The following is a 26,914-nucleotide window of genomic DNA, read 5'->3' on the forward strand; positions in this document are numbered from 1 at the left end:
TGCTGGTGGCAGCTGCCGGCAGGTCGGCGGCACGCGGTGGAGTGCATGCCGGCATCACACAGAGGGCTTTGTACACAGAGGGGGAATTGAGAAGCGACATTAAGGGTGCGGTTCGCTCTCGGAAAAGGACACGGGAGTGATTCACACGCCTGGCGTATCCTCCGGTGACTCAACCCTGTGTGTGGATTCAGCTTCCCTGTGCATCTGTGTGTGGACCAGGACACTGTATACAGTAATATAACCCCCAGCGCTGTATACAGTAATATAACCCCCCAGCGCTGTATACAGTAATATAACCCCCAGCACTGTATACAGTAATATAACCCCCAGCGCTGTATACAGTAATATAACCCCCCAGCACTGTATACAGTAATATAACCCCCAGCACTGTATACAGTAATATAACCCCCAGCTCTGTATACAGTAATATAACCCCCAGCACTGTATATAGTAATATAACCCCCCAGCGCTGTATACAGTAATATAACCCCCCAGCGCTGTATACAGTAATATAACCCCCAGCGCTGTATACAGTAATATAACCCCCAGCGCTGTATACAGTAATATACCCCCCAGTGCTGTATACAGTAATATAACCCCCAGTGCTGTATACAGTAATATAACCCCCAGCACTGTATACAGTAATATAACCCCCCAGCGCTGTATACAGTAATATAACCCCCCAGCGCTGTATACAGTAATATAACCCCCAGCGCTGTATACAACAATATAACCCCCCAGCGCTGTATACAGCAACATAACCCCCAGCGCTGTATACAGCAATATAACCCCCAGTGCTGTATACAGTAATATAACCCCCCAGCGCTGTATACAGTAATATAACCCCCCAGCGCTGTATACAGTAATAACCCCCCAGCGCTGTATACAGTAATATAACCCCCCAGCGCTGTATACAGTAATAACCCCCCAGCGCTGTATACAGTAATATAACCCCCAGCGCTGTATACAGTAACATAACCCCCCAGCGCTGTATACAGTAATATAACCCCCAGTGCTGTATAGAGTAATATAACCCCCAGCGCTGTATACAGTAATATAACCCCCCAGCGCTGTATACAGTAATATAACCCCCAGTGCTGTATACAGTAATATAACCCAAAGCGCTGTATACAGTAATATAACCCCCAGCGCTGTATACAGTAATATAACCCCCAGCGCTGTATACAGTAATATATCCCCCCAGCGCTGTATACAGTAATATAACCCCCCAGTAAGTTACTTTGTGCCGTACGTGGTCGTAGGTTTAATGTAAGGAAGTTTGACGTCAGTAATGGGGTGGTAGATACGTGGGACAGCCACCCAGCAGAAGTGGTGTAAAAAAAACCCAGCAGAAGTCGGCTGGCTGGGAGTTGGTGTGGGATCGCCTTCCTGTAGAAGCGGTTCGCAGCAGGCGCTGATTAGTTTAGCAGTACATTGTACAGCGCTGCGAAATATGATGGCGCTATATAAATCAATAAATAATGAATGCTTAGGGTATTAGCAGCAGCAGAGCTTGTATACTGCGGGGCTCCATTCACATTCCAGGGTTCCACCCCACACAGCTGTACCCCGAGTGGCAGGGGTTAATTCGTTTTAATGGGTCGCCTCCCTAAACTAACCAGGGGGGGTCCTCGGCTGCTGCAGAATCTCTTGGACATACACTGACCGCGATGATTGACAGGTCTGCCAAGGAAAGGTTCTGCAGCAGCTGCAGGCTTTGGCGCGGTGGGCCCTTAAAGCCCCGCTTGTTGGTCTCTGCCGTCAGCTGCCGGGAAGGCCGAGCCAAGTCGTCATTCCTATGATTTGAGTTGTTTGTCGAAGCTCCTCCTGCAGTCCTCCCAGCGCCTGGAGCTCCGAGTGGATGTGATCTCGAGTCACACGCGCACTCAGACTGTCAGAGAGAGAGAGAGAGGACACATCCAGACTCACTCTGTGTACAGCGCCGACAACGCACAGCCATGGAGACCCCAGGTCACAAGCGGACAACCCGGAGCGCCCAGTCCTCCACGCCGCTCTCCCCCACCCGGATCACCCGGCTGCAGGAGAAGGAGGACCTGCAGGACCTCAACGACCGCCTGGCCGTTTACATCGACAAGGTGCGTTCCCTGGAGTCTGAGAACGCGGGGCTGCGGCTGCGCATCACCGAGTCCGAGGAGGTGGTGAGCCGGGAGGTGTCCAGCATCAAGGGAGCGTACGAGACGGAACTGGCCGATGCCCGCAAGACCCTGGACTCCGTGGCCAAGGAGAGAGCCCGGCTCCAGCTGGAACTCGGCAAAATCCGCGACGAGTATAAGGACTTGAAGGCACGGTAAGGAACGGCGGGGCTCCTCGGGGCTGCGGGGAACCGGGAGCCGGCTTTAACCCTCCGAGTGCCGGGGGAGAGCTTTGCTAGCCGACCGGGCAAAACAGATTGCTCCCAAACCCCTACCCCCTCGGCACTCAAAGGGTTAAGTGACTCCAAAATTTCATTTTCTGTAACCTTTTCATCTGCCCCATTTATATCCGACGGTTTACCTAAATATTACGTCAGATCCTGCTATATATATATATATACACACACACACACACTCCGTATATATATATATATACATACAACCCCCCCCCCGGGTGCAGGAATGTTGTTCTGTCTCCACGTCATGTAAGTGAGGAGCGTTTACATTTATGGCACCAACACGTCCGGTAGCGCAGGTAGTCCCGTGGGAAGCCTTTTGAAGACCAGAACTTCCGTCTCCTTCCCTATCATTTTATTCTGTTCCCGTTCTGTCCACATTTTCTGACTCACCTATTCAATGTGCAGGACAACACTTTTACCTTCTCTGCTGGGAGGCTGTTTCACGTGTCCCAGGAGAACCTCCTGATCTGGGGGCTCTGTGCCGTGAGAGACCCTTGGCACTATTACAGGATCCCCCTCGTGCAGACCAGATCCCCTTTAACCCTCATCACACTGTAGAGTGTGTGCAGCTGGGTGCTGTCGCCGTGGCAGCCCATACGTTGATTGAGCCCCTCCGACAGGAGACGGGGTCCTGCCCGATGTACCCTGCGTTCTGCCACCCAGCAGATAAGGGCACACCCAGCCTGCCCCGCAGCGATACACCCGGCAGGCGATCTGTGACAGAGCGCTTTCAATGAGTCCCTCTAATGTTACTGAAATATATCTGCCCTCCATGTCTCTGACCGCCGTGCCCCCCCCATATGTCCCCCCCTATATGTCTTTGCCCCCCTCCATATGCCTTCCTGATTTTCCAGGCACCTAAAAAAACATTGTCCGTCTCGGCAGCCGGGGGCCGATGGGCCGCTGCCAGCTTTGTGGTGATGCTGCATTTTCCATGCCGTGCATCGCATTCCTCGCAGACGCAGCCACCCTAATTACCCCTCCGCTTGTTACCCCGCAATTAGAACAACATGTTGCGTGGGGCCCTGCGGCAGCCCGGAGGAGCAGACATGCGCGGACTATTTAATCCCGGCCTGGCATGACGCGGGGGATCAGGGCAGGAACACGCATGAGTCTGTGGGCTGTTTGTCTGCGGGGGCAGAAGCTCGGATGTGATGTCGGCTGATCCCGGATGGGGGGTGTTGGACGGGAATCAGGGAGACTTTTCCCCAAACTTGGCTCATCTCGCGCTTTCTCTCGTTCGCGCTTTCATTCTGTTTCATACTTCGGGGTGCGGTTACTCTGCTGCCTGATACCCTCAGACACGGGGGTAAAAGGCAGTCTGGACGCCCCAGAATACTGTTTTGTGTGTGGCCGGGGTTTTTGTACAATCGTTTCCTTTAACCCTTTCCTACATTCCTAATGGCGTAATGGGTTAAACTCAGCCGCCCGGGCCCTGGGGCCACTCCAGACACATAACATTTACCGAGCCGACCCGTCTAACCCGCCACCAGTTCTTCAGACCCTTTGCTTTCTGGATTTCGACCCTACTGGGTTTGTTATAATGGAGGTGATGTAAGGAAGTTTTACTTTACTGAGGAGGTGGTGGATAAGTGGAACATCCTTCCAGCAGAGGTGGTAGAGGGTAATACAGCGAGGTAATGTAAACATGCATGGGATAGGCATACGGCTCCTGAATCTAAGACGAGACCGACGACTGATTATGGTCTGAGTCTTTACAGCAGGAGAAACTGGCGACTAGACGGGGGCCGATCTGCCGGCAGGTTGGGGGTTTCCTGTTACGGGGCGCTGGGCGTCTGTTTCAGGCCCTGACCAGTAGCGACACATTCTGTTGTTGTCGGTGAACATTCCTTCAGTCCGATCAATGAGATTCGCAGCATTCCTGAGCCTGTGACACGCTGACGGTGTCGTCAGCCTCCTAAGCCGGTCGTGGCGGGGCAATTGTTGTAATTCCTTTTTCCACCCCGACCTACGCCCATATACTCTCACATTAGGTAATATTTTACCTGGAATATCTTACTCTCCCTGACAACCGATGTTTGTTTTGGTGTTTAATTACCCCCGGCTCAGATAATTAGCCGTCTCCGAGATTTTCCCGTCAGCTTCATCAGCGAGCCGCGAAAAAGTGAATTCCATAATAACAAATATGGAAACCCAGAACCAGCCCCATCCGGCCCCCGTCTACAATGTACAAACTGAAACCTTCATTTTTAGACGAGACTAATTGATGGCGGCCATTATCGTTGTGGAACTCCCTCCTTTACGGAATTCCTGCTAAAGACGTAGAAGCGGTAAAAGCTTCCGCTACATTTGTAGCATTTACATTGTAACATTTCACACCCTGAGCAGGAGTGCGGCAGGAAGTGAGCGGTGCAGCGGATAATGGCTTCCCCTACGTGACTAAATTTATTTGTGCACGCGCTCTAAAGATTGAGTACGTCGGGGGGGGTTCTAGGTGCCCAATAGCGATGCATATCACACACCCCCACTTAAAAGGGGTTCATTGAGTTTGTAGAGTTTAGGGTGTTGTGTTGCAACACGTCGGGACGTGGCCAAGTCGCCCACCAGCTCGCCTATGTCCGCCCGGTAATTACCCCCCATCCACTCCCATTAAATTACACGTAGCAATAGGGGATCAGCCCGCGCGCCATGTGACCGGCGCCGAGCCTCCGAAATATCACGGTGGCTTCCGGGCAGCCGCTCCCAGACAGGAGATAAAAGTGCCTTTGTCCCGGCAGACATCATGGCAGAGCAGGATTTTAAGCCAAGGACGTCAAAGCTGGCACTCTGCCCCGCTTCGTTAACCTCTTCGTTACCGCGTCGCAGAAATATGTGCCCGGCGGCCCGCACGGGCGCTATGCGGCCTCCGAAGGAAAGCGCGTTCATTGGGACGGAGCGACTTAACCCCTTCATCCCAAACAATCTGAGAAAGTCCGTGGCTTCTAAGGGGCGAGTAACGGCTGCCTTCGTCACATTAAGGGAAGCCGATCCCTAAACCCCCCCGTTTCTGCATTAATCCTGCGCGGCTTCTGGTGAATTCTTTACATCGTTATCTGCAGGCTTTATCTCTAAAGCCGCTCCTTACATCACAATCGACTCAGCACATTCTGTAAATTCTGGAAAGGAGCGACGTCTGCAGTCCCACAAATGCCTCGAGCTGTGCAAGTCCTCGAGGATTGAGTGTTATGGGGGGGGGGCATTTTATTGCCGGTCAAAGGAAACGCTGCGACTCTTATACAGTAAAGAACTTGGTCTGATAGAGCTGCCCGGGGGGCTGCCGCCTCGCCGCATGGGGGGCTGCCGCCTCGCTGCCCGGTTATGTTGCACTCGAGGAACCAATAATAACTGATTTGGGAATCACATGTATTGTGAAATGTGAGTGGCACTCAGTGGGTTACAGCTATTGGGGTATTTGTCTCGCCGACGGCTTGCTTGTACTGCCCCCGCGCCGGGCGATATCCGCCTCCGACATATTCTTAATGTTGCCAAAAATCGGATTAATGAACAGCCACGTTTTGATCGTTTTTTTCCCTCTCTATGGGAACGTCCTGATATGTTTTTATTTGAAAGGCGTGACGTTGGCGTGTTCCGGCGTGGAGGCCGAGCGTGTGACGGATCTGCCTGCGGCATCCGGGGTACTATTACAGCGAGACGTTAAAGAGACAGCGCCGTGCTTTCACCGGACGAGAAATCCCTTCAGACAGCTGCGGGGCGTCTGCGCTCTATGGGCCACAGGGCGTCCGCCTTTTATGGCCCTGTATAATGTATATTTAAATCAGTGAGCTGCCCCCTGTATAATGTATATTTAAATCAGTGAGCCGGCCCACTGTATAATGTATATTTAAATCAGTGAGCCGGCCCCCTGTATTATGTATAGTCAGTGAGCCGGCCCCTGTATAATGTATATTTAAATCAGTGAGCCGGTCCCCTGTATAATGTATAGTTAAATCAGTGAGCTGCCCCCTGTATAATGTATAGTCAGGTGAGCCGGCCCCTGTAAAATGTATAGTCAGTGAGCCGGCCCCCTGTACAATGTATAGTCAGGTGAGCCGGCCCCCTGTATAATGTACAGTCAGTGAGCCGGCCCCCTGTATAATGTATAGTCAGGTGAGCCGGCCCCCTGTATAATGTAATGTTTCGCTGGTGTATGTAGAGCTCCAGGGTCCCGGCCCTGGCTCGTAAGCCAAGTGTCTGGATTGTATTTTCTGGCCCCTTCACGACCCTTCTGCATTTTCTTGTTCTGATGTCGAAAAAAGGGAAGCTTTACCGAGAGGGGGGTATATAAGTGGAACAGCCACCCTAAATAGTTAAACCAGCCTCCTTTATTAACCCTGTCGTTGGGGTAGGATCGCCCTGAGACCCCCAAAGCCTGGTTCTAACAGTGGGATGCTGGATATTCGGAGTGACGGGTGGTACAGGCTCATCCGTCTCCAGTTTTATTCCACCCCAGTTTAGAATGTTCCGTTACTCCCGGAGCTTTCCAATATTTTTTGGCAGCTTTGTTCCAACAGGCCAGCCGCAGTTGGAAGAAGAGCTGACGTTTTAGCCGGTGCACGTGGGGTGTGAGATCTTAACGCCCGCGGCGCGTCCCTATCAGCCGCAGCAGGCTCGGATGTGGTCAGCTCTTCTGACGAGCCGCGCTCTATTCACTTACTTTCCAGCGGCTCTCTCCCTGCGCCCTACGGAAGAAGCTGCCTCTAGTTCTAGATAATGAGCTCCAGGCTGCCCTGACCTCTCTCTGTGCCAAGGCGTTTTTGCCCACAGAGCTGACGCTCTACTAGAGACAATCGCCATGACTATGCCCGTAGGTTGGCCACTGACATACTCACACTCACACTCGCTGACTGTATACCTCTCACCATTGAGATGCATGGCTCTAGCTGGAAAGGGTTAATCCCGGTTATCATCTTCTATAGGATGTTAAGTTGATCGCTAATAAAAGCTGTTGAGAAATAGGGTGCGGAGCGGCCTACGCCCTGGGGCGTACTCACCTGGCAGGAAGGATTTAGGGACGGGTGTCGTTTTTATTGCCGAGATTTCTGCGCATGGTGTCTGATTAGTGCTAAGGCACACCGGGGGCGGGGATTGCAGTGATTGGCAGCTCTAATCCGTATGTGCCATGTGGCCTAGATCAAAGAACCTATCCCTGTCCAGTGTATCTTCTTAATTGTAAGCTCTTGTGAACAGGGCTGGTTCTGCTAAGCCCTTCACACCTTAGCAGTTGGCTCTTTTAGTGTACAAGGCGCGTTTTGATGACATCATCTCTTCCACCATGACGGGTAGGGGAAGATAATGGCGTCCTGTGTGAATTCCCACCCACCGACACGCTGGCGATAAAAGTCTAACCCCGGGGGAAAGAATCCCATTCACCCCCCTATAATTTAATTTACCCCCCCCCCCAGAATATTTAGGATCCATTTATCTTTGGTTAAACTAATCAGGGATTGGCCGCCATGACATCCGCATCACGCGCCGCTCCTCTATCGCTCTCCCTGAGATCAGCGGGACTTTAGGGGTGGAATAACGCTTGTCCGGGTACAGCGCCGTGCGGTTTTTGCTGAAATCTTCCTGGCCGTCCCTGCCGCGCTCGCTCCGTCTGGATCGGAAGGATTTGGCAGACGTTTGGAGGGTTTGGCAAACGTTCGTTTGGAAATAATAGTCTGAGTCAGAGATCGCGCATGGAGACCTGAAACGTGGCAACACAGAGATTTTACTTGGTGCTTCTCGACCCATCCTTTCCTGGGCTTTCCCTCGCATGCTGTGCCGGGGTTTGAGTCTTTACAGCAGCAGAAACCGGCAACTAGACGGGGGCCGGATGGGGCCGATCTGCCGGAAGGTTCTGTTTCTAAGCATCACTCCTGTGTGTGTGGGGAGGGGGGCACCTCAGCACCAGATACCGCCTGGGCGGCCATTTAGCTTTAATCCTTCGTAACACGGCCACTCGGGCAAAATTCCAAATAGTTTAAAAATAATGTTTTCTTCCCAAAATGGCGCGGCCGGGTGGCATGGAGAGTCCGAGCCGGGGCTGCGCTGCGTCGGGCGGATGTTTCCTGTGGTTTGCCCTTTAGGAGCAGATCTTGTAAAAATAACTTCTTAATAATCAAGAGTTTCCAGGCTTTTTTTGATAAATTTCCACTGATCCCAGAGCGATGCTTCCTCTGCTTAAAAATCCTTGGAACTGGTGCAGGACTCCGGCGGGGGGGGGAGATATGCCATTTAAATGGAAAGTGCAAATGAAGAATATTATAAACATATACATGTTAACAGCTGCTCCCTCGTAGAGCCCCCCGAGATGGGAATTAATGGGGCGGGAGGCAGATGGCCGTTTGCCGCCCCGATCCAAGGCAGCTTTTTGCAGCCGGCGATCCATCTCCTTAATAAACATGCGGCCGGCCGCCGTGGGATCTGTGTCATTCCTCCCCGTCAAGTACTGGAAACTTGGAGTTTGCCCTGGATTTCTGCCTAAAAGCCCATTACTGGATACAGACGCTGCTTTCCGGGCTAAAAATATCAGGACTGCTCCTCGGACGCCGAGATCTGGGGTCTGTTTGTGTTAATAAATCTCGGCGTCCCTCCCGGTCATTTAAACAAAGTCAGTGGTATAGAACGCCGGGGACGGGCTTCCCGTGCCAAAGTCGCCATGCGATGAGCCGGGGAATGGCAGGACTCCAGCGGGGGGGTATCCTCTACGGATATATTCCTCCCGCGGATCACCGAGTTAATGGTGATTTCTCCTGCCTCGTGTGGAGGTTCAGCACGGGTCCGTCTACTCAGAATACTTCATCTTTAATATAAAGCGGTCGTCACGGTGACTTCCTGGATACGTTAAAACATCTCGTCCGCAATGTTTTAATCTAATCTCGCCGACTGCGGCTCATACGTCTTCCTGCAAATGACTCCTTGTGTAGAGGGAGAAGGTCTATGGAGCCCGGCCAGCGCGCCGACTCCTTAAAGCCTGGTGTTGAAGGGCAGGATTGGAGGCCTGGGACGTAGCACGGCTAATATGATCGCCAACAGCCTCAGTGTTTAGCGTCCCAGCTGCGGCGTTTCCAACAAAACGACGTCTGTAATTAAACCGGCAAAGCTTTGGAGAGCCCTGTCCCTTCCGATGTCCAGCTGTTCTCCTGGGAGAAGCTAGTCCGGACTGGCAGTGAAATCTCCTCGATGAAAGGGTCATTCTTCAAACTGCCCTCGTACCGTTTCTACCCTCGCCCAACTCAACCCTTGGCAGCCGAGAAGAGAGACCCCACTTGTGTTTTTCTGGCCCGTCCAAGCTCGCTTGTGTTTTGCTCGCGATCCGTGTCTCTTAATTTGTTCCTTAAGAGGTCTGAAGGAACCAACGTTCTTAGGAGCTCTTCGCATTTCAAGGTGTATCGAGAATACGTCGCCCGTTCAGATATTGGTGCTAAACTTGTTTAGTTTTGCAGGAATTCCAAGAAGGAGGCCGACCTGTTGGCAGCCCAAGCCCGCCTTAAGGATTTGGAGGCTCTTCTCAATTCTAAGGACGCTAACTTGACCACAGCCCTCAGCGAGAAGAGGACTCTGGAGGCAGAGCTGAGGGAGCTCAGAGGCCAGCTTTCTAAGGTGAGAATAACATCCATACGTTCTTCACGCGAGGAAAGAGACTTCCTCTTTAGAGTGGGCGATGCGTCGGCTCGACGCTGGGTTAGATATGACGATGTTGATACGTGGAGACGCTTTCCCAAGTTGGAGGAGACTGTCCCATGTGGCTCAGCGGTTCTTTGAGATAAATCCACTGGGTGCCCGTAGCTTATCCGCCTTTATTCGTCTTAAAGTGGATTTAATGTCGTCTGTTCCCTAGAGAATTTTCATGAAATGCAGAGAGCCTGTTGAGGCGCGTCTTGTAACGTACAACCCCTGCTCTCCCTCTTTCTCCAGCTGGAGGGCGCTCTGGCCGACACCAAGAAGCAGCTACAGGATGAGATGCTTCGCCGAGTAGATGCAGAGAACCGAAACCAGACCCTCAAGGAGGAGCTGGAGTTCCAGAAGAATATCTACAGTGAGGTGAGGAAGCGTGGACCGTTATAGAAAAGTTGCATACGTAATGTCACAGGCTGCATGTGGCCACGGGGCAACAGGTACTCCGGGGGTGGCATGACGGTGCCAGCGACTGCTGGATAATAACTGTATCTTCCCTGCAGGAACTGCGAGAGACCAAGCGCCGCCACGAGACACGTCTGGTGGAACTCGACAGCGGACGCCAACGGGAGTTCGAAAGCAAGTTGGCAGATGCCCTGCAGGAGATGCGTGGCGAGCATGAGGGGCAGATCAACCTGTACAAGGAGGAGTTAGAGAAGACATACAATGCCAAGGTAAGGATTCTACCTCCTGGGCGGGCACCACAAGGTACTAGGGGTAACTATAAGGGTGCAAGCCCGTGATTCCCAGTGGATCAGAATATCTGGTGCTGTGTTCATTAAAGCTTCTTGATTATGGGCTTCATAGAGGGTTCCAGGTATTCATTATGAAAGTCGGTAGGGCTTTTCTCACTAACTCCAGGGACTCTTTAGTCACCGGGCACTTGTATTGGTGTTTAAATGTGTCTGTACCCCCAGGTGGAGAACTTCAAGCAGTCGGCGGAGAGGAACAGTAATTTGGTAGGAGAGGCGCATGAGGAGATCCAGCAGAGCAGGATCCGCATCGACAGCCTGTCGGCTCAGCTCAGCCAGCTGCAGAAACAGGTGAGCGGTGTCAGTGTGCGCTGGTGCCAACCGGCGGGACCAAGGCTCTCCGGGGCCACTCTGGACACACGGAGAATCATGTACGGCTACTGGGAAATGAATCAACTGGCGGTCTTACGTTTTTTGTCACGGCTTAATTTTCAGCTAGCGGCCAAAGAGGCGAGGTTACGGGACCTGGAGGACGCCTTGACCAGGGAGCGAGACAGCAGCAGGCGAATCCTGTCTGAAAAAGACAAGGAGATGGCTGAGATGAGGGCGCGCATGCAGCAGCAGCTGGACGAGTACCAGGAACTGCTGGACATCAAGTTGGCGCTTGATATGGAGATCCACGCGTACCGCAAACTGCTAGAGGGGGAGGAGGAGAGGCTGCGTCTCTCCCCGAGCCCGACATCGCACAAGAGGACTTCACGAACCAGCGTGGCGCATTCTGCCGCCCACAGCTCCTCTTCTGCTTCAAAGAAAAGGAAGCTGGATGGAGGAGAGTCAAGAAGCACCACTTACACTCAACACGCACGCACCAGCGGCAAGGTGTCCGTCGAGGAGGTCGACCAGGAAGGGAAGTTTGTTCGCCTGAAGAACAAATCCAGCGAGGTGAGGAGCATTAAAAGTTTAACGGATGCATTTATTGAGCAAAAGAGTGATTGTCGGCTTTCTCCTGCATATAGCTGCCTAATACTCCCCTCCCATTGCGTTTCAGGACCAGTCACTCGGCAGCTGGCAGATTAAACGACAGATCGGAGAGGAAACCCCCATCGTGTACAAGTTCCCTCCACGTACCACGTTGAAGGCTGGGCAAGTGATGACGGTGAGTGGGACTGCTCTATCTCTAGCCACTGTCAGCAGAAGCCGGCGACCTTGCAGCGGGTGCAGCGCTCACTCGTCCAGCTTTGCGTGGAGATCTGGCGCCCTCTGCTGGTTAGGGGGTGACAGTGAAATACTTGACGTTCAGGCAGCCTGAACAAAGAGCGATGCAGTGTTTTGTCACCACCACACTAGCGTCTTTCTGCACCCTGTGGTTTTACCATCTTGCGCATGTACGTGGTGTGGTAGGATTACTTGCTACCCTGTGTTGGGGTAGATAGCTTTACCGCCAGTTGCCACGTGGCGCTCTTCCCTAAGCCGGGTGATTGTTTAGACCATGTGGCCCTTTCTAATGCTTGATGTTTTCTTGCAGATCTGGGCTGCTGGAGCTGGAGTGGCCAATAATCCTCCAAGTGACTTGGTTTGGAAGTCCCAGAACTCCTGGGGAACAGGCGACAGCATCCGCACCGCTCTGCTGACCTCCAGCAATGAGGTGAGCCATGGGAGCAACGAGCGCTGGAGCTTGGGGAGGGTTTATAGAGGCGTAGAAAGCGAGGAGAGCTTTACCGGAGGTCACCGGAGATCAGTTAGACCATTCAACGGCAGCTGGGGCTTCCAATAAGAACACATGGCTAACTACTGCTCTACGTGACCGGCCGATCACGTTGCCACGAGTAGTCTAGGGGGTCGTTGATTGTAAATTCTGAGGCCGTGGAAGTTCAGGTTCTGGTCCAACAATGTGTTTCCTGCAGGAGGTGGCAATGCGCAAGCTTGTGCGCACTGTGGTCAACGACGAAGATGACGATGACGAGGATGATGATGATGACGAGGACGTTCACCATCACCACCACCACCATCAGGTAAGTCCTGAGCTCCCTCCCTTTGGGGGTTTAGACTCATCCTGATGGGGCAGACACCAGGGAATGTGGCCCCTTGTCCAGAAAGCCCTGGGCTATGGATTTGTAATAGTCTTGTTGCTCACCCGTTTATCACAGGACGGCCATAATTCTACCGGAGACCCCGGAGAATACAACCTCCGCTCCCGCACCATCATGTGCACCACCTGTGGGCGACCCGCTGATAAAGGGGGCGCCCAGAACTCCGGGATAGCCGGCGGCGCAAGCAGCTCCTCTTCATCCAGCGTCACCCTTACCAGAACCTACCGCAGCATGGGAGGTGCCGGCGGGGGCAGCGGACTCGGGGAGAGCCTCGTCACCCGGTCTTACATCCTGGGTAACGGCGACCAGCGTGCGCAGGTGAGTGCCGGGTCAGCCGTGATGGCTGCTCCCCGCAGAACCACAAGTAGTTAAACTCCACCGGGAAATCTCAACCGTCCAGAGTAAAAGCTTTCATCTTCTCTCCTCTCTTTCAGGTCTCTCCGCAGAGCTGCAGTATAATGTAACCCCCCGAAGCCCAGCTCTACGTCCAGGCAAAGAAAAAAAATCTCTATTTTCCTGGCTTTTTTTTTTACAAAAAGGTTATTTTCTACAGAATTTTTATAAGGGAACTTTTTTTTTTTTTTAAACTCCTTATCGTCTGTATCTGTTACACGACGGGATGGCTGGATCCTGGCGCCAACCCTCGGCGAGACGTCGGCTGCAGTCGGTTCTCAACCAACGCGGACCTGTCCTCTCTGGCAGAGACCGAATTTGACCAACAAAGAGGCAATAATATCAGCCTCATACCCCCACCCGCGCGTTCTCTGACAGACGGGAGGTAGCGCGTGGCAGAGGGCCGCACCAATACACTCTGTTCTGGGTTTATCTGTAACGGTGTAGGAACCGCTAGGATAACACATTTTTTTATGTGACGTGTTGACATATTTTGGGAAACGACAGGGCATCCAAGTGACAGCCAGCATCACCCAGAGGGGTAAATGAAAGCTTTGGGGGCAATTCCCTCCTTATTATTCTATGTCCTCCCAATTTACTAAATCCGCAAACGTTCTCCAGCCACAAACCCCCCCCCCCGCCGAGTAGATTAATTTGAAACTGGCTACATATGGAACGCGCAATCTCTTTACAGCTCCAGGCGCGGGGGGATTTAAACGCTAGCCGCCTGTAACACCCCAAGGTAGCCCTGGTTACCCCCGTAATCTAGCTCTTGGGATATTCCTGGAGCGTGTAACACATTTGGCCGACGGGCCTGTTCCATATTTTTCCTCCCCAGCCAGATATTTAAAGTGTAAATAGACTTTCGAGTGTTTTAGGGTCCACCGAATTAAGATTTATTGGGAAATCGGTGGATCCGGCGCGGGGGGGGGGTTCTTATTGTTTTTTTTCTCTCGGTATATATCTCATGTCAGGCTTTGTGTGGGTTTCTAGGCATAGAGTAGTTTATCTGCGTCGGGGTAGAAGCGCCTTCACAAAAAAAAAAAACCTGCCGGTCTCTGATTGCAGAACGTTTGTGAAACGCGTCAGGTAAATGTGCACAATTTGTTTTTTGTTTTTTTCTTACAACTAAGTAAACTTAGTTTTGGGGATAAAATCACAAAATACCAGCTCAGGAAAGAGTGACGATCGCAGACACCAAAGCCCAAAGTGTTATTTCTTGTGTGTCCTCCTACTACGGAGCTTCTGCCTCGCTTTAGACTATATTCCATCAGCAATGTATATAATGCGCTGATAAACGGAGGCGATCAAGCACAGTCTGCCTGCTGCGAAGCGCGCCGGGAGAGTTTAGCTGAAATAAGCTTAATACTTGGAGGTTCGGGTTTTGCTAGGCGTTGTAAATTATTTTTTTTTTTTTTACCTTTGTATCAGATGATACAGATAACGGTGAAACGCGTATTTTGTTTTTCTCCACCTTTTTTTCTACTAAATGGCTCTAATCTCCAGGCAGCGTCCACTATATAAAGGAAATAAATATATAATGGAATAGGAGGATTACTCACCGCGCAGCACTTGGTAGTTCGGGGCCGGATAAAGTACAGCGCACACCAAAGAGTCTGGAAGGAGCAGATGCTTGCTATGGAAATGCGGATATTCACGCTGCGTCAGCGCAACCAAAGAAACGGCTCCTCCTGGGAGGGGTTCGGTTAAGTGCCTTGGAAGGGAGGTATTAGCAAGTGAAGTGCCTTAATGAGTCTGGGTGGGAGATCCCTCCACTCCTGTCCTGCCCCCTCCCCTGCAGTCTGTACCTGTTTATTTCCATTACTCCGCTTTCTTCCTATATATATATATATATATAAACATTAAATTACGCATATAGCAAACCTCTGTGCAGTCCTCCCTGATTAAAGTACCAATCAACCAAATTCTTGTTGGTCTGTGAGTCTCATTTCCGAGAATGGATGGGGGTGAAAGCTGTTCGGTGAGAGTGTATGTTTGAGTGTGTGTGTATGTGAGTGTCTGTGTAAATGTGTGCCAGTGTGTGTGAGTTGAGAGAGGAGGCAGAAGGGGCTGATGGAGTCAATGGGCTTTACCTGGTCCCCCAGGGCCACAAGATGCCAGCCCTCCCCTGCTGATCACAGAGCCCACTGATACAGGGGCCAACAGACACTACTCCTGCTAACTACCGCTACACCCCCCCCTCTAACTACCACTACTCCCCCCCCTGTTAACTACCATTACTTCCCCCCTGCTAACTACCCCCTCCTGTTAACGACCACTCCTATGCTGTTCCCATGCGCAACTCCTCGGCCAGTTGGTGGGCTCTGGCCCTGGGTCACTGATAAGCGATCTCGCTACACTTGTAGTCACGTCTCCAGTGCTTAGCGCTCTTCGACGGGTCGTAGTGACGTAGCCGCGGGGGCGGAGCTCGATCCCGGACTGATGCGCGGTAACTTCGTTCACTGGAAGCAGGTTAGAAGAGGGTGACGTCGGCGCTAATTGAGGTACAGAAAGGGTACGGCACGGTGTGTATATATATTTGTATATATTAACCCTTACTGTATGCATAGACCCCTGTATACCTCTCATAAAGTACAAAGCCGTGTAAATATCTCTACCCCTCCCTCACAATGTACAAACCGTGTGTGTATATATATACTAACCCTCACTTTATACATCACCATATATCCCTCATAAAGTACAGAACTGTGTATATATATATATAGAGAGAGAGATATAGAGATATACTAGAAATACTAACCCTCACTGTATACATCACCATATACCCCTCATTAAGTACAGAACTGTGTATATATATATATCTACACCTCCCTCACAATGTACAAACCGTGTGTGTGTGTGTGTATATATATATATATATATATATATATATATAGATAGATAGATAGATAGATAGATATGTACACAATATATATACTAACCCTCACTGTATACATCCCCATATACCCCTCATAAAGTACAGAACTGTGTATATATAGATATATATATAGATATACTAACCCTCACTGTATACATCACCATATACCCCTCATAAAGTACAGAACTGTGTATATATAGATATATATATAGATATACTAACCCTCACTGTATACATCACCATATACCCCTCATAAAGTACAGAACTGTGTGTGTATATATATATATATATATATATAAATATATATACTAACCCTCACTGTATACATCGCCATATATCCCTCATAAAGTACAGAACTGTGTGTGTATATATAGATATATATACATATACTAACCCTCACTGTATATATCACCATATATCCCTCATAAAGTACAGAACTGTGTGTGTATATATATATAAATATATATACTAACCCTCACTGTATACATCGCCATATATCCCTCACAAAGTACAGAACCGTGTATATATATATATATATATATATATATATATATATATATACTAACCCTCACTGTATACATCACCATATACCCCTCACAAAGTACAGAACCGTGTATATATATATATATATATATATATATATATATATACACTAACCCTCACTGTATACATCACCATATACCCCTCATAAAGTACAGAACTATGTATATATATATATATATATAAATATATATACTAACCCTCACTGTATACATCACCATATACCCCTCATAAAGTACAGAACCGTGTATATATCTCTACACCTCCCTCACAGTGTACAAAACGTGTAAAGAACGGTGTATATATGACAGTCGTGCCGTGTGATGCCCCCGGGATGCTTGGGCTCCCTGCGAGGGCCGGTAGATGGTATCACTACCTGCCGAGCGCCGCTTCCCTGACGTGTAAGTTTAGAGAAGTGAAGAGCGTGCAGTGTGTGCGCAGGAAGCGTGCGCCTCGCACGGGGGCTTAACGCTCTAATGTGTGTTTTTCTCATACAGGTTCGGAGATCTGAATCCTCTCAGCTGTTTTTTTCACTGCAACTCCCATCATCCTGGCTGTCCAAGAATCACGGAGGTGGTGGTTTCATCCTGCGCAGTAAGCTTACACACGGGTCTTTCTTTGCTTTATGTAAACATATCTCTTGGCTTCGGTTGTCGATACAAGTATGCTGGGTCCTGCGCAATTTGTAAAGTGCTGTGTATACTGTTGTCACTTTAAGAATAACAGATTAAGGTGAAATTTGCTAAAACGTTCATTTCCTGCTTTGCCCACTGGGGGGAAGATTCATCCTGAAGCCAATTCTGTGCTCGAGTGATTACAGGGCATCGGGGTAAGTAGACGCACACTGCCGGGTTTAAAGGAAGAAGACAAATCCACACACACTCTAACCTGACACAGGCCTAGCAGATCCCCCCTCCCTAGAGTATTGTGATCAGTTCTATAGAGCGGGTCTCCAGTATCTGAGATCCTATTTCTGTACAGATGTAATCCTTTGAAATAATGTATTCTGAGAGCACATCACACGGCTTGAAGGAACGAATCTAAATAGATCTTGTGGTCTGGCTCAACACACAAAATACGCTGTACTGTTATTGTGGCATACCATGCCTTAGAGATGTGCTCAGCTGCATGCATTAATGTAAAGAAAATAGACAGGAAGCGTTAACATTGGAAGGAGTTATAACAGGAAGGTGTTCACGGGGGCTTTGATGGGGCAAATAAAAACTTAATTAACACGGTAAAGCAGAGATGCTGGGGGGGGGACAATGAAGTTTCTCAGGCTGGGCAGATCCTGGCAGGCTTTGGAGCGTCACTAATGGGGTTATGGGAGAGGGTGGGAGAGTGACGGATCCCTTAAATCTCCTGTGATCTGCTTTCCTGGAGCTCAGTGTGACCCTGGCACCGTCAGAGCGCAGCAGCTGACCGCAGACACACGGATGCCAGCTGGGGCGGCCCTCGGCTGCGTAAGTGATGCCATCTCTATGTGTCTTTACTTTGTATTCGGCTTCTTTGTGTGTTTAGAGCTCCTTAAACCTCAAAGGTTTCTAATTCATGCATATAGAGCTCCGCAAACCTCACAAGTCCCGTCTTTGTATGTACAGAGCTCCCTAAACCTCAAAGGTTCCTTCTTCTTCATGCGTATAGAGCTCCCTAAACCTCACAGGTCTCTTATTTGTGTTTACAAAGCTCCTTAAATCTCAATGGTCTCTTCTTCATGCGTATAGAGCTCCCCAAATGTAACAGGTCTCTTAGTTGTGCGTACAGAACTCCCGAATCCCCAGAGGGGTCCTTTCCACTTTCGTTTGTGTGCTCCATAGCGTTCCAATGCGTTTAAGCAGCAGTGGGGAACACAGATCATTAAACGTTTACTGTTCTGGAGGGACCAAGCCCCCTGGTTGGAGCAACCCAACAAAATAGGGAGTTTAGTGTGACTGGAGCAGTCTAGGAGGCAGAGGGTTAAGCATAGCAGGGGCGGCTGGGCACGGAAGGAGTTGGTATAGCAGCGGAGACTGGGCCGGGATGGTATTAAGAGTGGGAAGGAGGGGGTTTATCATGGCAGGAGCTGCCTGGCAGGGAGGGGGTTAAGCATGGCAGAAATGGACATTGTCCTCCTTGGGCTGTTAAGTATCTGGGAGGAATGCAGGGAATGAAAGTTTAAAGGATTTCCTAATAGACTTAGGAAGCTTTTTTTCTCACGGAGCTTTAGTGCCACAAACTGTACATGCGTGCCTGTGGCTGCCGAATGCTGAGTATCACTGTAAACGTAGATTCACACCGCGTTCAGGATACTCCATACTGCCTCCACTTTACGACTGCTGGGAGATAGCACAAGTGATCCACTACTCACTCACTGGGGTAATATTACCAGGCTTCGTAATGTCAGGTTCACGGCGGGTCCAGTCCTAAAGGAAGCAGCCCTCGAGAGCCGAGGATCAGAAAGGAGATGAAATTAGTGAGGATGTTGGGACTACGGAAGCTCAAATCTAAAGACTATTGGTTTGTAGTCTCCTGTGTGAATTGAGGAGTTTGGATCTGAGAGGAAAGGGTAGCAGGTAGAGAATCTGCCCAAGCCTAGAGCTGACGTCTCAACCAGCGTGTCAGTCGTTGCGTAGGGTCCTGCATGCCTGCGTATTAACAGGCGTCCCTGCTTGTGCTAGTACGTCCTGCATGTTAACAGGAGTCCCTGCATGAGCTAGCAAGGCTTCAGTGCAGGGGCGTACCTAGAGTATTTGGCACCCGGGGCAGATCCTGTAAGTGGCGGCACCCCCCCCCCAAATGTAAAGACATCTACAAAATTATGTTGGCAAGAATATTTATTGCGCCAATTTGTAAACTGTATGTCAACTGTAAACAACAAGAAATCTGAAAAAATAAGTAAAATAAATACGTTTAAATAACATTTACTGAACATATAATAGTGCTTTCTTTAATAACCCTCCAAAAAAAACAGCGCCCACATAGAACCTGACCAGCACCCAAATTACACACACATAGGACGTGCCATCTTTGCCCCCAAACAGCCCAGCATGAGTCAGCATTGTTCCCAAACAGCCGAGTGTAGGCCATCTTTAATCGCATGAACACGCTACCTGTGCCATTTTTGTCCCATAAACACCCTGCCTGTGCCATTTTTGTCCCATAAACACCCTGCTTATACCATCTTTGCCTTTTTGACAAATCAACTATACACCTATGATTCACACAAACACTTTTACAGTCTGCTTCAGTGTTAACACGAGACCCTGTGTAAGCTATAGCAGCAGGCCTGCAAGTTAACAGGCGTCCCTGCGTGTGCTACAGCAGTTGTCACAAGCCGGGTGAACAGGGCTGGTAGGAGCCCAGGTGCAGGGGATACAAGGGGCTCCGTCTGTACCCCACGATGCATGATGGCTTGGGGTTGTTCTAGACAGGCGCAGGAAATAAACCACAGACAGAATATGCAGTTAATATCTGTATTGCAGACGATGGTAAAACAACATATATATATATATATGGAAAGTCTCTTAGCTGGAAGCCCGCTGGCGGGGCGCACGGATAGTAACCCTCTGGATGGGGTGCACACGACAGATAAGCCCACTTGCAGGGCACTTAGCTTTGGAGTCCACTTGTGGGGTGCTGGCCACAACTCAGGAACAGATCAGGAAACAAAACAGGAACAGACCGGGAACCAAAACTGGCAGTCTTATAACATTAATGTCAAGGACCAGACAGAATGGCTGGGCAGGTTTATAAAGGCTGGCAATCCAGGAAATAAGGTGCAGCTGGACATGTCAATGAGGTCTGAGTGCTTCAGAGTGGCAAGGGCGGCCACTAGTGGTTGGTAATGAAAATGAGCAGCAAACAATTCCAGACAGCAAAGGGTGGAACGTTACAGCAGTAGACCTGTATGTTAACAGAAGTCCCTGCGTGAGCTAGAGCAGTAGGCCTGCGTGTTAACAGGAGTGAGCTAGCGTGGCATGAGTGTTAACAGGAGTCCCTGCGCGAGCTAGTGTGGCGTGTGTGTTAACAGGAGCCCCTGCGCGAGCTTGCATGTTAGTAAGAGCTGATAGGCGCAGCGCATGTGTGTATCCTGGAGGAAGGGGCTGTGACAGCTGTCATCGCTGTGTTTTCCACATGATCTTCACACACAATAGCTGGATGAGTCTCGTCGTCCTCCTCTCCGCCTAAGTCTGGGAAAGCCTTTTATCGAAACATCTGGCGTCTCCCCCCGCCCCCCCCACAGCAGGGATTAAATGGTGCGAGGTAGCCATGGCAACCCCTGGATGTAGCAGCCTCCGTTAATGTGGAATCCACCGGCTGACAATAGCAGGGTAGGTGCACACCCACCCACCTCGCTGACGGCCGAGGGAGGCTCCCGGAGTCTGCGGGGAGAGTCCCGTCAGCCAGGTGAGAGTCTTCCGCAGTGGTACTGAGTATCTGCCACCCGTGAGGTTAGTGATGGGTTATCCTCTGGGTGAAAGGGTCTGAGGGTCACACCCAATCCCAGTCTGTCCGTCCACGGCAAGGAGGAGACGGATTCCAGCTCCACTACTCCTTTACAATGTGAGTGCGTTAACATTGGCTGTTTTCACATCTTTTATCGGGGGATTTGGATGAAGTGTACATTTTTTCATGAAATCGATTGTGTTGGTTTAACTGGCGGCACACGACGGTTTAATGCATGCGCAGCGCAAACTGAGAGCGTTAGGTGTGTTTTATGTGGATCCTTTATTATGACATCATCTCTTTAACCCCTCGTCTGCTGGTCATAAAATAACCGTGCGATGATGTCAAATACCTGCAGGTTTAGTAAGATGGGTGGTCCGGTACAGAGTGAAGTACTCTTGATTATTAGGGTAAAATCTGGAGCAAAGCACAGAAATTGGAGCAATCGCCATGGAAACCATTGGAGCCATATACCGGCAGTGCATTAGTTGGGGTCTCACGAAAGAGCTGGGTTGTTGAAAGCTTTCTGTGGTGAGATGATTGACCTCGGCTGCTGTTTGGATGAATGGGATTGCTAGGAGGGGGCATCTTCCGGCCTCGGACACCACTCACTTCACATTAACCACCTTGCGCTGAGCGCTGCCCAGGGCCACTAACACCGCGCGCTGAAAGCATCGTATGGCACTGCCCAGTACCAACATCCCTGTCTGAGCCACGCAGAGGAAAACCGCGCTGACAGGATGGCCATTAACGCAGAATCCCCCGGGGGATGTGCAGGAAAAGGAAACATCATGTTATATAAGGAATTGTGTACCACAGCTGCTGGGTGTTTGAGCCAGGAATCTACTACCCACCACATTATGGGAGATATGTATCACAGATTGTTTTGCCTGCGCCAAAATGGGGCAGTTTCCTAGCACACGCTTGTGGCCAGGATGTGTGGCTTCCTGGAGCGCCCCGTCTGAAGCCGTGTTTCATTACTGACTTTATTACTGGGTTTAATGGGTTAATTCCACGGGCAGAGACTGGGGCTCTATAAAGCAGATGTTCAGGGGTTTAAATGGCTTAATCTCCTTTCTTGACAACAGCCCTTCCACCCCCAGACCCCGGGGTATTAACCCTGCCCAAGGAGGGGGGTATCTGGGCAGCTTTGCATGTGGCTGCCACAGGGCAAGTAACGTTACCTGGGGGTCTGAAAAGGCTTTGGTGGGCAAACCCCTCCAGAGTGACAGCCAGGCTGGGGCAACCACTGGCCGTTACTGGGCTACAACTTTGATCAGTGTGACGCAGCCGTGTTTGTTCCACGTCATAGCATTTAGCAGGAATGCAGGAGATCAGTGAAATCTCCTTTTTAAGGCTTTTCGTGAGTCCAGATTCTGCTCAGCGGTACAGAGGGGGGGTGAGATCTGCCTCTCATCACACGCCGTGGACCGGGTGGGATCTGCCTCTCATCACACGCCGTGGACCGGGTGGGATCTGCCTCTCATCAAACGGCGTGGACCGGGTGGGATCTGCCTCTCATCACACGCGTGGACCGGGTGGGATCTGCCTCTCATCACACGCCGTGGACCGGGTGGGATCTGCCTCTCATCACACGCCGTGGACCGGGTGGGATCTGCCTCTCATCACACGGCGTGGACCGGGTGGGATCTGCCTCTCATCAAACGGCGTGGACCGGGTGGGATCTGCCTCTCATCACACGCGTGGACCGTGTGGGATCTGCCTCTCATCACACGCCGTGGACCGGGTGGGATCTGCCTCTCATCACACGCCGTGGACCGGGTGGGATCTGCCTCTCATCACACGCCGTGGACCGGGTGGGATCTGCCTCTCATCACACGCCGTGGACCGGGTGGGATCTGCCTCTCATCACATGCCGTGGACCGGGTGGGATCTGCCTCTCATCACACGCCGTGGACCGGGTGGGATCTGCCTCTCATCACACGCCGTGGACCGGGTGGGATCTGCCTCTCATCAAACGGCGTGGACCGGGTGGGATCTGCCTCTCATCACACGCGTGGACCGGGTGGGATCTGCCTCTCATCACACGCCGTGGACCGGGTGGGATCTGCCTCTCATCACACGCCGTGGACCGGGTGGGATCTGCCTCTCATCACACGGCGTGGACCGGGTGGGATCTGCCTCTCATCAAACGGCGTGGACCGGGTGGGATCTGCCTCTCATCACACGCGTGGACCGTGTGGGATCTGCCTCTCATCACACGCCGTGGACCGGGTGGGATCTGCCTCTCATCACACGCCGTGGACCGGGTGGGATCTGCCTCTCATCACATGCCGTGGACCGGGTGGGATCTGCCTCTCATCACATGCCGTGGACCGGGTGGGATCTGCCTCTCATCACATGCCGTGGACCGGGTGGGATCTGCCTCTCATCACACGCCGTGGACCGGGTGGGATCTGCCTCTCATCACACGGCGTGGACCGGGTGGGATCTGCCTCTCATCACACGCGTGGACCGTGTGGGATCTGCCTCTCATCACACGCCGTGGACCGGGTGGGATCTGCCTCTCATCACACGCCGTGGACCGGGTGGGATCTGCCTCTCATCACACGCCGTGGACCGGGTGGGATCTGCCTCTCATCACATGCCGTGGACCGGGTGGGATCTGCCTCTCATCACATGCCGTGGACGGGCCGTGTCAGTGTGATACAAGACAGCATTTCCGGCGTGAAGAGCAGATTTCTGCCAAATCTATGGAGTTGTTTCCTCTCTGCTTACAGAAGTTGTGCGCACGTGGCCCTTTATCACAAGTCACTGTTCGCACGTGGCCCTTTATCACAAGTCACTGTGCGCACGTGGCCCTTTATCACAAGTGGTTGTGTGCCTGCGCAGAGGGCTGGCTGCCGGGGTTTCTTCTCACGCAGTAGCAGGATGGTAAATTACATTAAGTTCCGCCACTTCCTGTCGCAGACCTTTTATCCGTCACCCTGAGGTCACGGACTGCCCCGCGTGGTCTCCACTTATGTGGGCTGATGGCTCATAATCCATACTCTATGGAATGTCAGCTCTTGGGGTTGTGATGCTTTGTGATTAATGGGCTGGTTTTGTCGGTGGGAGAACATTCTGTGCCGTGGACGTTCTCGAGATAATACAAGCTCCCTTTCTTTGGTCCGTGGCTCGGTCCCAGAGCAGAACAATACTGGTCTTTAATCCTCCGAGCGCGGCGCTTCTCATGCAAGATGCCGGCCATCAGCTAGTCTGACGGTCTCACACAAACGCGCTTTCACTGCGCGCACTGAATCAGTCTGAAGTTACGGAATGGCCTCCCAGCAGAGGAGGTAGAAGAGTCGCAGATCACATCCCAGGTGTTGGTCTGCCATCCTGCAGGTAGTGAACGGGTTAATTCTCTGAGCTCGGAGGAATGGCTTGCCATATAAATTATCGTCATGCGTGACCCAGTGCCCTCCCTGGGACCGGTTCAGTGACTAGTGACCTCCTGAGTCACACTCACCTGGGGAGTAACACGTGTTAATGTCTGTTGTGTCCATATGTGCTAGCAAACCTTAACTCTTCTGGTGGGAGGTTATCCCATGGATCCACTACACTTCAGGTAAGGGAGCACACTGACTCTGCTTCCCATATTTACCCCGTGCTGGGTAACTATAGGGCAGGCTTCTGACACAAAGTAGCCCCATGGCCTGTGACTGTGCCAATGGCCCCAGCCTCCTGCACTGGCAGTAACTCACAGGTCACAATACACAGAGGCCATGTGGAGTTCATTCCCATCACTCCTAGGCCGCCAGCCCAGGTGACAGATTGGGAGTTATTTTAGGGACGGGTGTAAGCGTGGGGTCTCTGGAGGCAGGTAGTGGTCCCAGTCAAGGGATTCTCTCTGGGTGCTTCTGGTGTTTGGAATGCTTTGGATACCCCCGGGGTGGGGTGGGGTGGGCCGAGTTTCTCACCCCCTGGTTATATTCACACACGCACCCGTTACATTCCTGTCATGCTTTTCACTGTACTCGTTACTACTAATTACAGCGTTCCTTTAAGTGGTTTCACTCCCGTCACAGGTAGAGGTCAGATCCGCCAACCAGCGTCAGAGGAATGTGTGAGCAGCAGGTTAGTCGCTCGGACAGGTATCCCGTGCATGCGGGGGAAGTGAGTCACGCAGAGCAGTCTCATTCCTCCCCGGGCAGCGGGTCTCGCAGAACAGTCTCGTTCATCACCGGGCAGCGCGTGAGAATGCCGCTGTCACCTTTCTCTGCTGTTGGGTGTGATGGGAGTTATCTGCTCTGCCAGTCCGGTCAGCAGCCTGCATCTCCAAACACCTACCACCACTGCCTGGAGCACTAGCCTTGCACACACCTCCCTCAGTACAGTGGAATGCGAGTACGGACGTCCGGGCGCTGTCTCTTTAATGGTGTTCCTCCTCTGTATTATCGCCGAGAGGCTGGGCTTGTTAAAACTCGCTGAAGGATGATTGAGTGCCAGCCTTCTGTGGCTTCCTCATTCCACGAAGCCACCCAAGAGCCCTGCCGTTCCACGAATGTGGCTATCCTGAGAGTAGCCAGGGAATTAACCCTTCAACACCTGGACTGAGCCAGTACCCAGGAGAATACCCTACAGCACCCGGACTGCGCCAGTACCCAGGAGAATACCCTACAGCACCCGGACTGCGCCAGTACCCAGGAGAATACCCTACAGCACCCGGACTGCGCCAGTACCCAGGAGAATACCCTACAGCACCCGGACTGCGCCAGTACCCGGGAGAATACCCTACAGCACCCGGACTGCGCCAGTACCCAGGAGAATACCCTACAGCACCCGGACTGCGCCAGTACCCAGGAGAATACCCTACAGCACCCGGACTGCGCCAGTACCCAGGAGAATACCCTATCCAGCTCTGTGGACCCAGGAGTTTAACCCTTAAACTTCAGGACAGTCATCTTGCTGTGCCCAGGAGTTTGTTTTTAAACCCATAAGCACCCAGACTTTGGCAGCCCTCTGTGCCCAGGAGTCGGGGTGTATAGGAGAGTAAAGCGCATACGCCGTGGTTGTGACGCCCGTGGAAGGGGTAAGTGTCCGTCTTTATCACATCTGCCATCTGATGGTTCCAGTCTGAGCATGTGAGAGCTGGGATACTCGGTACTACTCTGTGTCTTGGGGTGACTGCTTGGGACCCAGCGTCAGGCTCACATTAACACCGAGAGAACACTCATCTGCTGAGCACCGGAAGACTCCTGCCGTGGCTCACACTGATGGGAGTTGTAGTGAGGAGGAGCATTACTATATTCACTGTTATTATTCAGTCCGAATGCATACATTGTAAAGGTAACTCAGCAGCCTGGAGTTTATTAGTACAGGGTCACAACACACAAACACATATATATACATATATACACCCGGGGCGTGAAGAAACCTGCCTGCCCCGGGGGCAAACACAATCACTATGGCTAAGAGGCACTTCTCCTCCGTATTTCCATGTGTTTATACATACACCGGGGCTGCACCGGGCACTGTGCATTCACCCGCTCCGCCGCCTCCTGGTGACTTGGCACAGGTATGTGATATGTATGTGTTTTGGTGTAACCGCTGGTTATCATACAATGCCCCGTCTCCCTGCACCTGGTGCCGAGTGCCCGGAGGGGGGTATATTGCGGATCCTCCCATCAGATTAGAGTAAACGGATGTAAACACCCGACGTTTAGTGTCACAGATCTCAGCGGATGTGAGCCACAGCGCTAGCATGAGAGCCAGGGGTGATGGGAGTTGTAGCCAACGCAGCGAAAATATTTGGGGAACGACAAAACCTTACGTCTTGAGGGGCCCCTCAATGCTGCCCTCCAGGTCATGGATCCAGGTCCCCCAACATGATTTCTGTCCC

At 51.5% G+C, this 26,914-nt stretch overlaps 1 protein-coding gene across 1 annotated transcript; it reads left to right on the plus strand.

Moving 5' to 3' along the window:
- The first annotated feature begins 1,831 nt into the window (after nucleotides 1–1,831).
- LMNA (lamin A/C) lies at nucleotides 1,832–13,543 on the plus strand. Its single transcript, XM_053475073.1, has 11 exons — nucleotides 1,832–2,308; nucleotides 9,820–9,976; nucleotides 10,292–10,417; nucleotides 10,555–10,725; nucleotides 10,969–11,094; nucleotides 11,239–11,685; nucleotides 11,792–11,899; nucleotides 12,269–12,388; nucleotides 12,648–12,755; nucleotides 12,891–13,151; nucleotides 13,268–13,543. Exons 1-11 carry the CDS (start codon nucleotides 1,959–1,961, stop codon nucleotides 13,295–13,297), a joined length of 2,004 nt encoding a protein of 667 aa, XP_053331048.1. The 5' UTR covers nucleotides 1,832–1,958; the 3' UTR covers nucleotides 13,298–13,543.
- The last annotated feature ends 13,371 nt before the right edge of the window (nucleotides 13,544–26,914 follow it).

This window comes from Spea bombifrons, chromosome 9, assembly GCF_027358695.1.
Source record: "Spea bombifrons isolate aSpeBom1 chromosome 9, aSpeBom1.2.pri, whole genome shotgun sequence".
NCBI lineage: Eukaryota > Metazoa > Chordata > Amphibia > Anura > Pelobatidae > Spea > Spea bombifrons.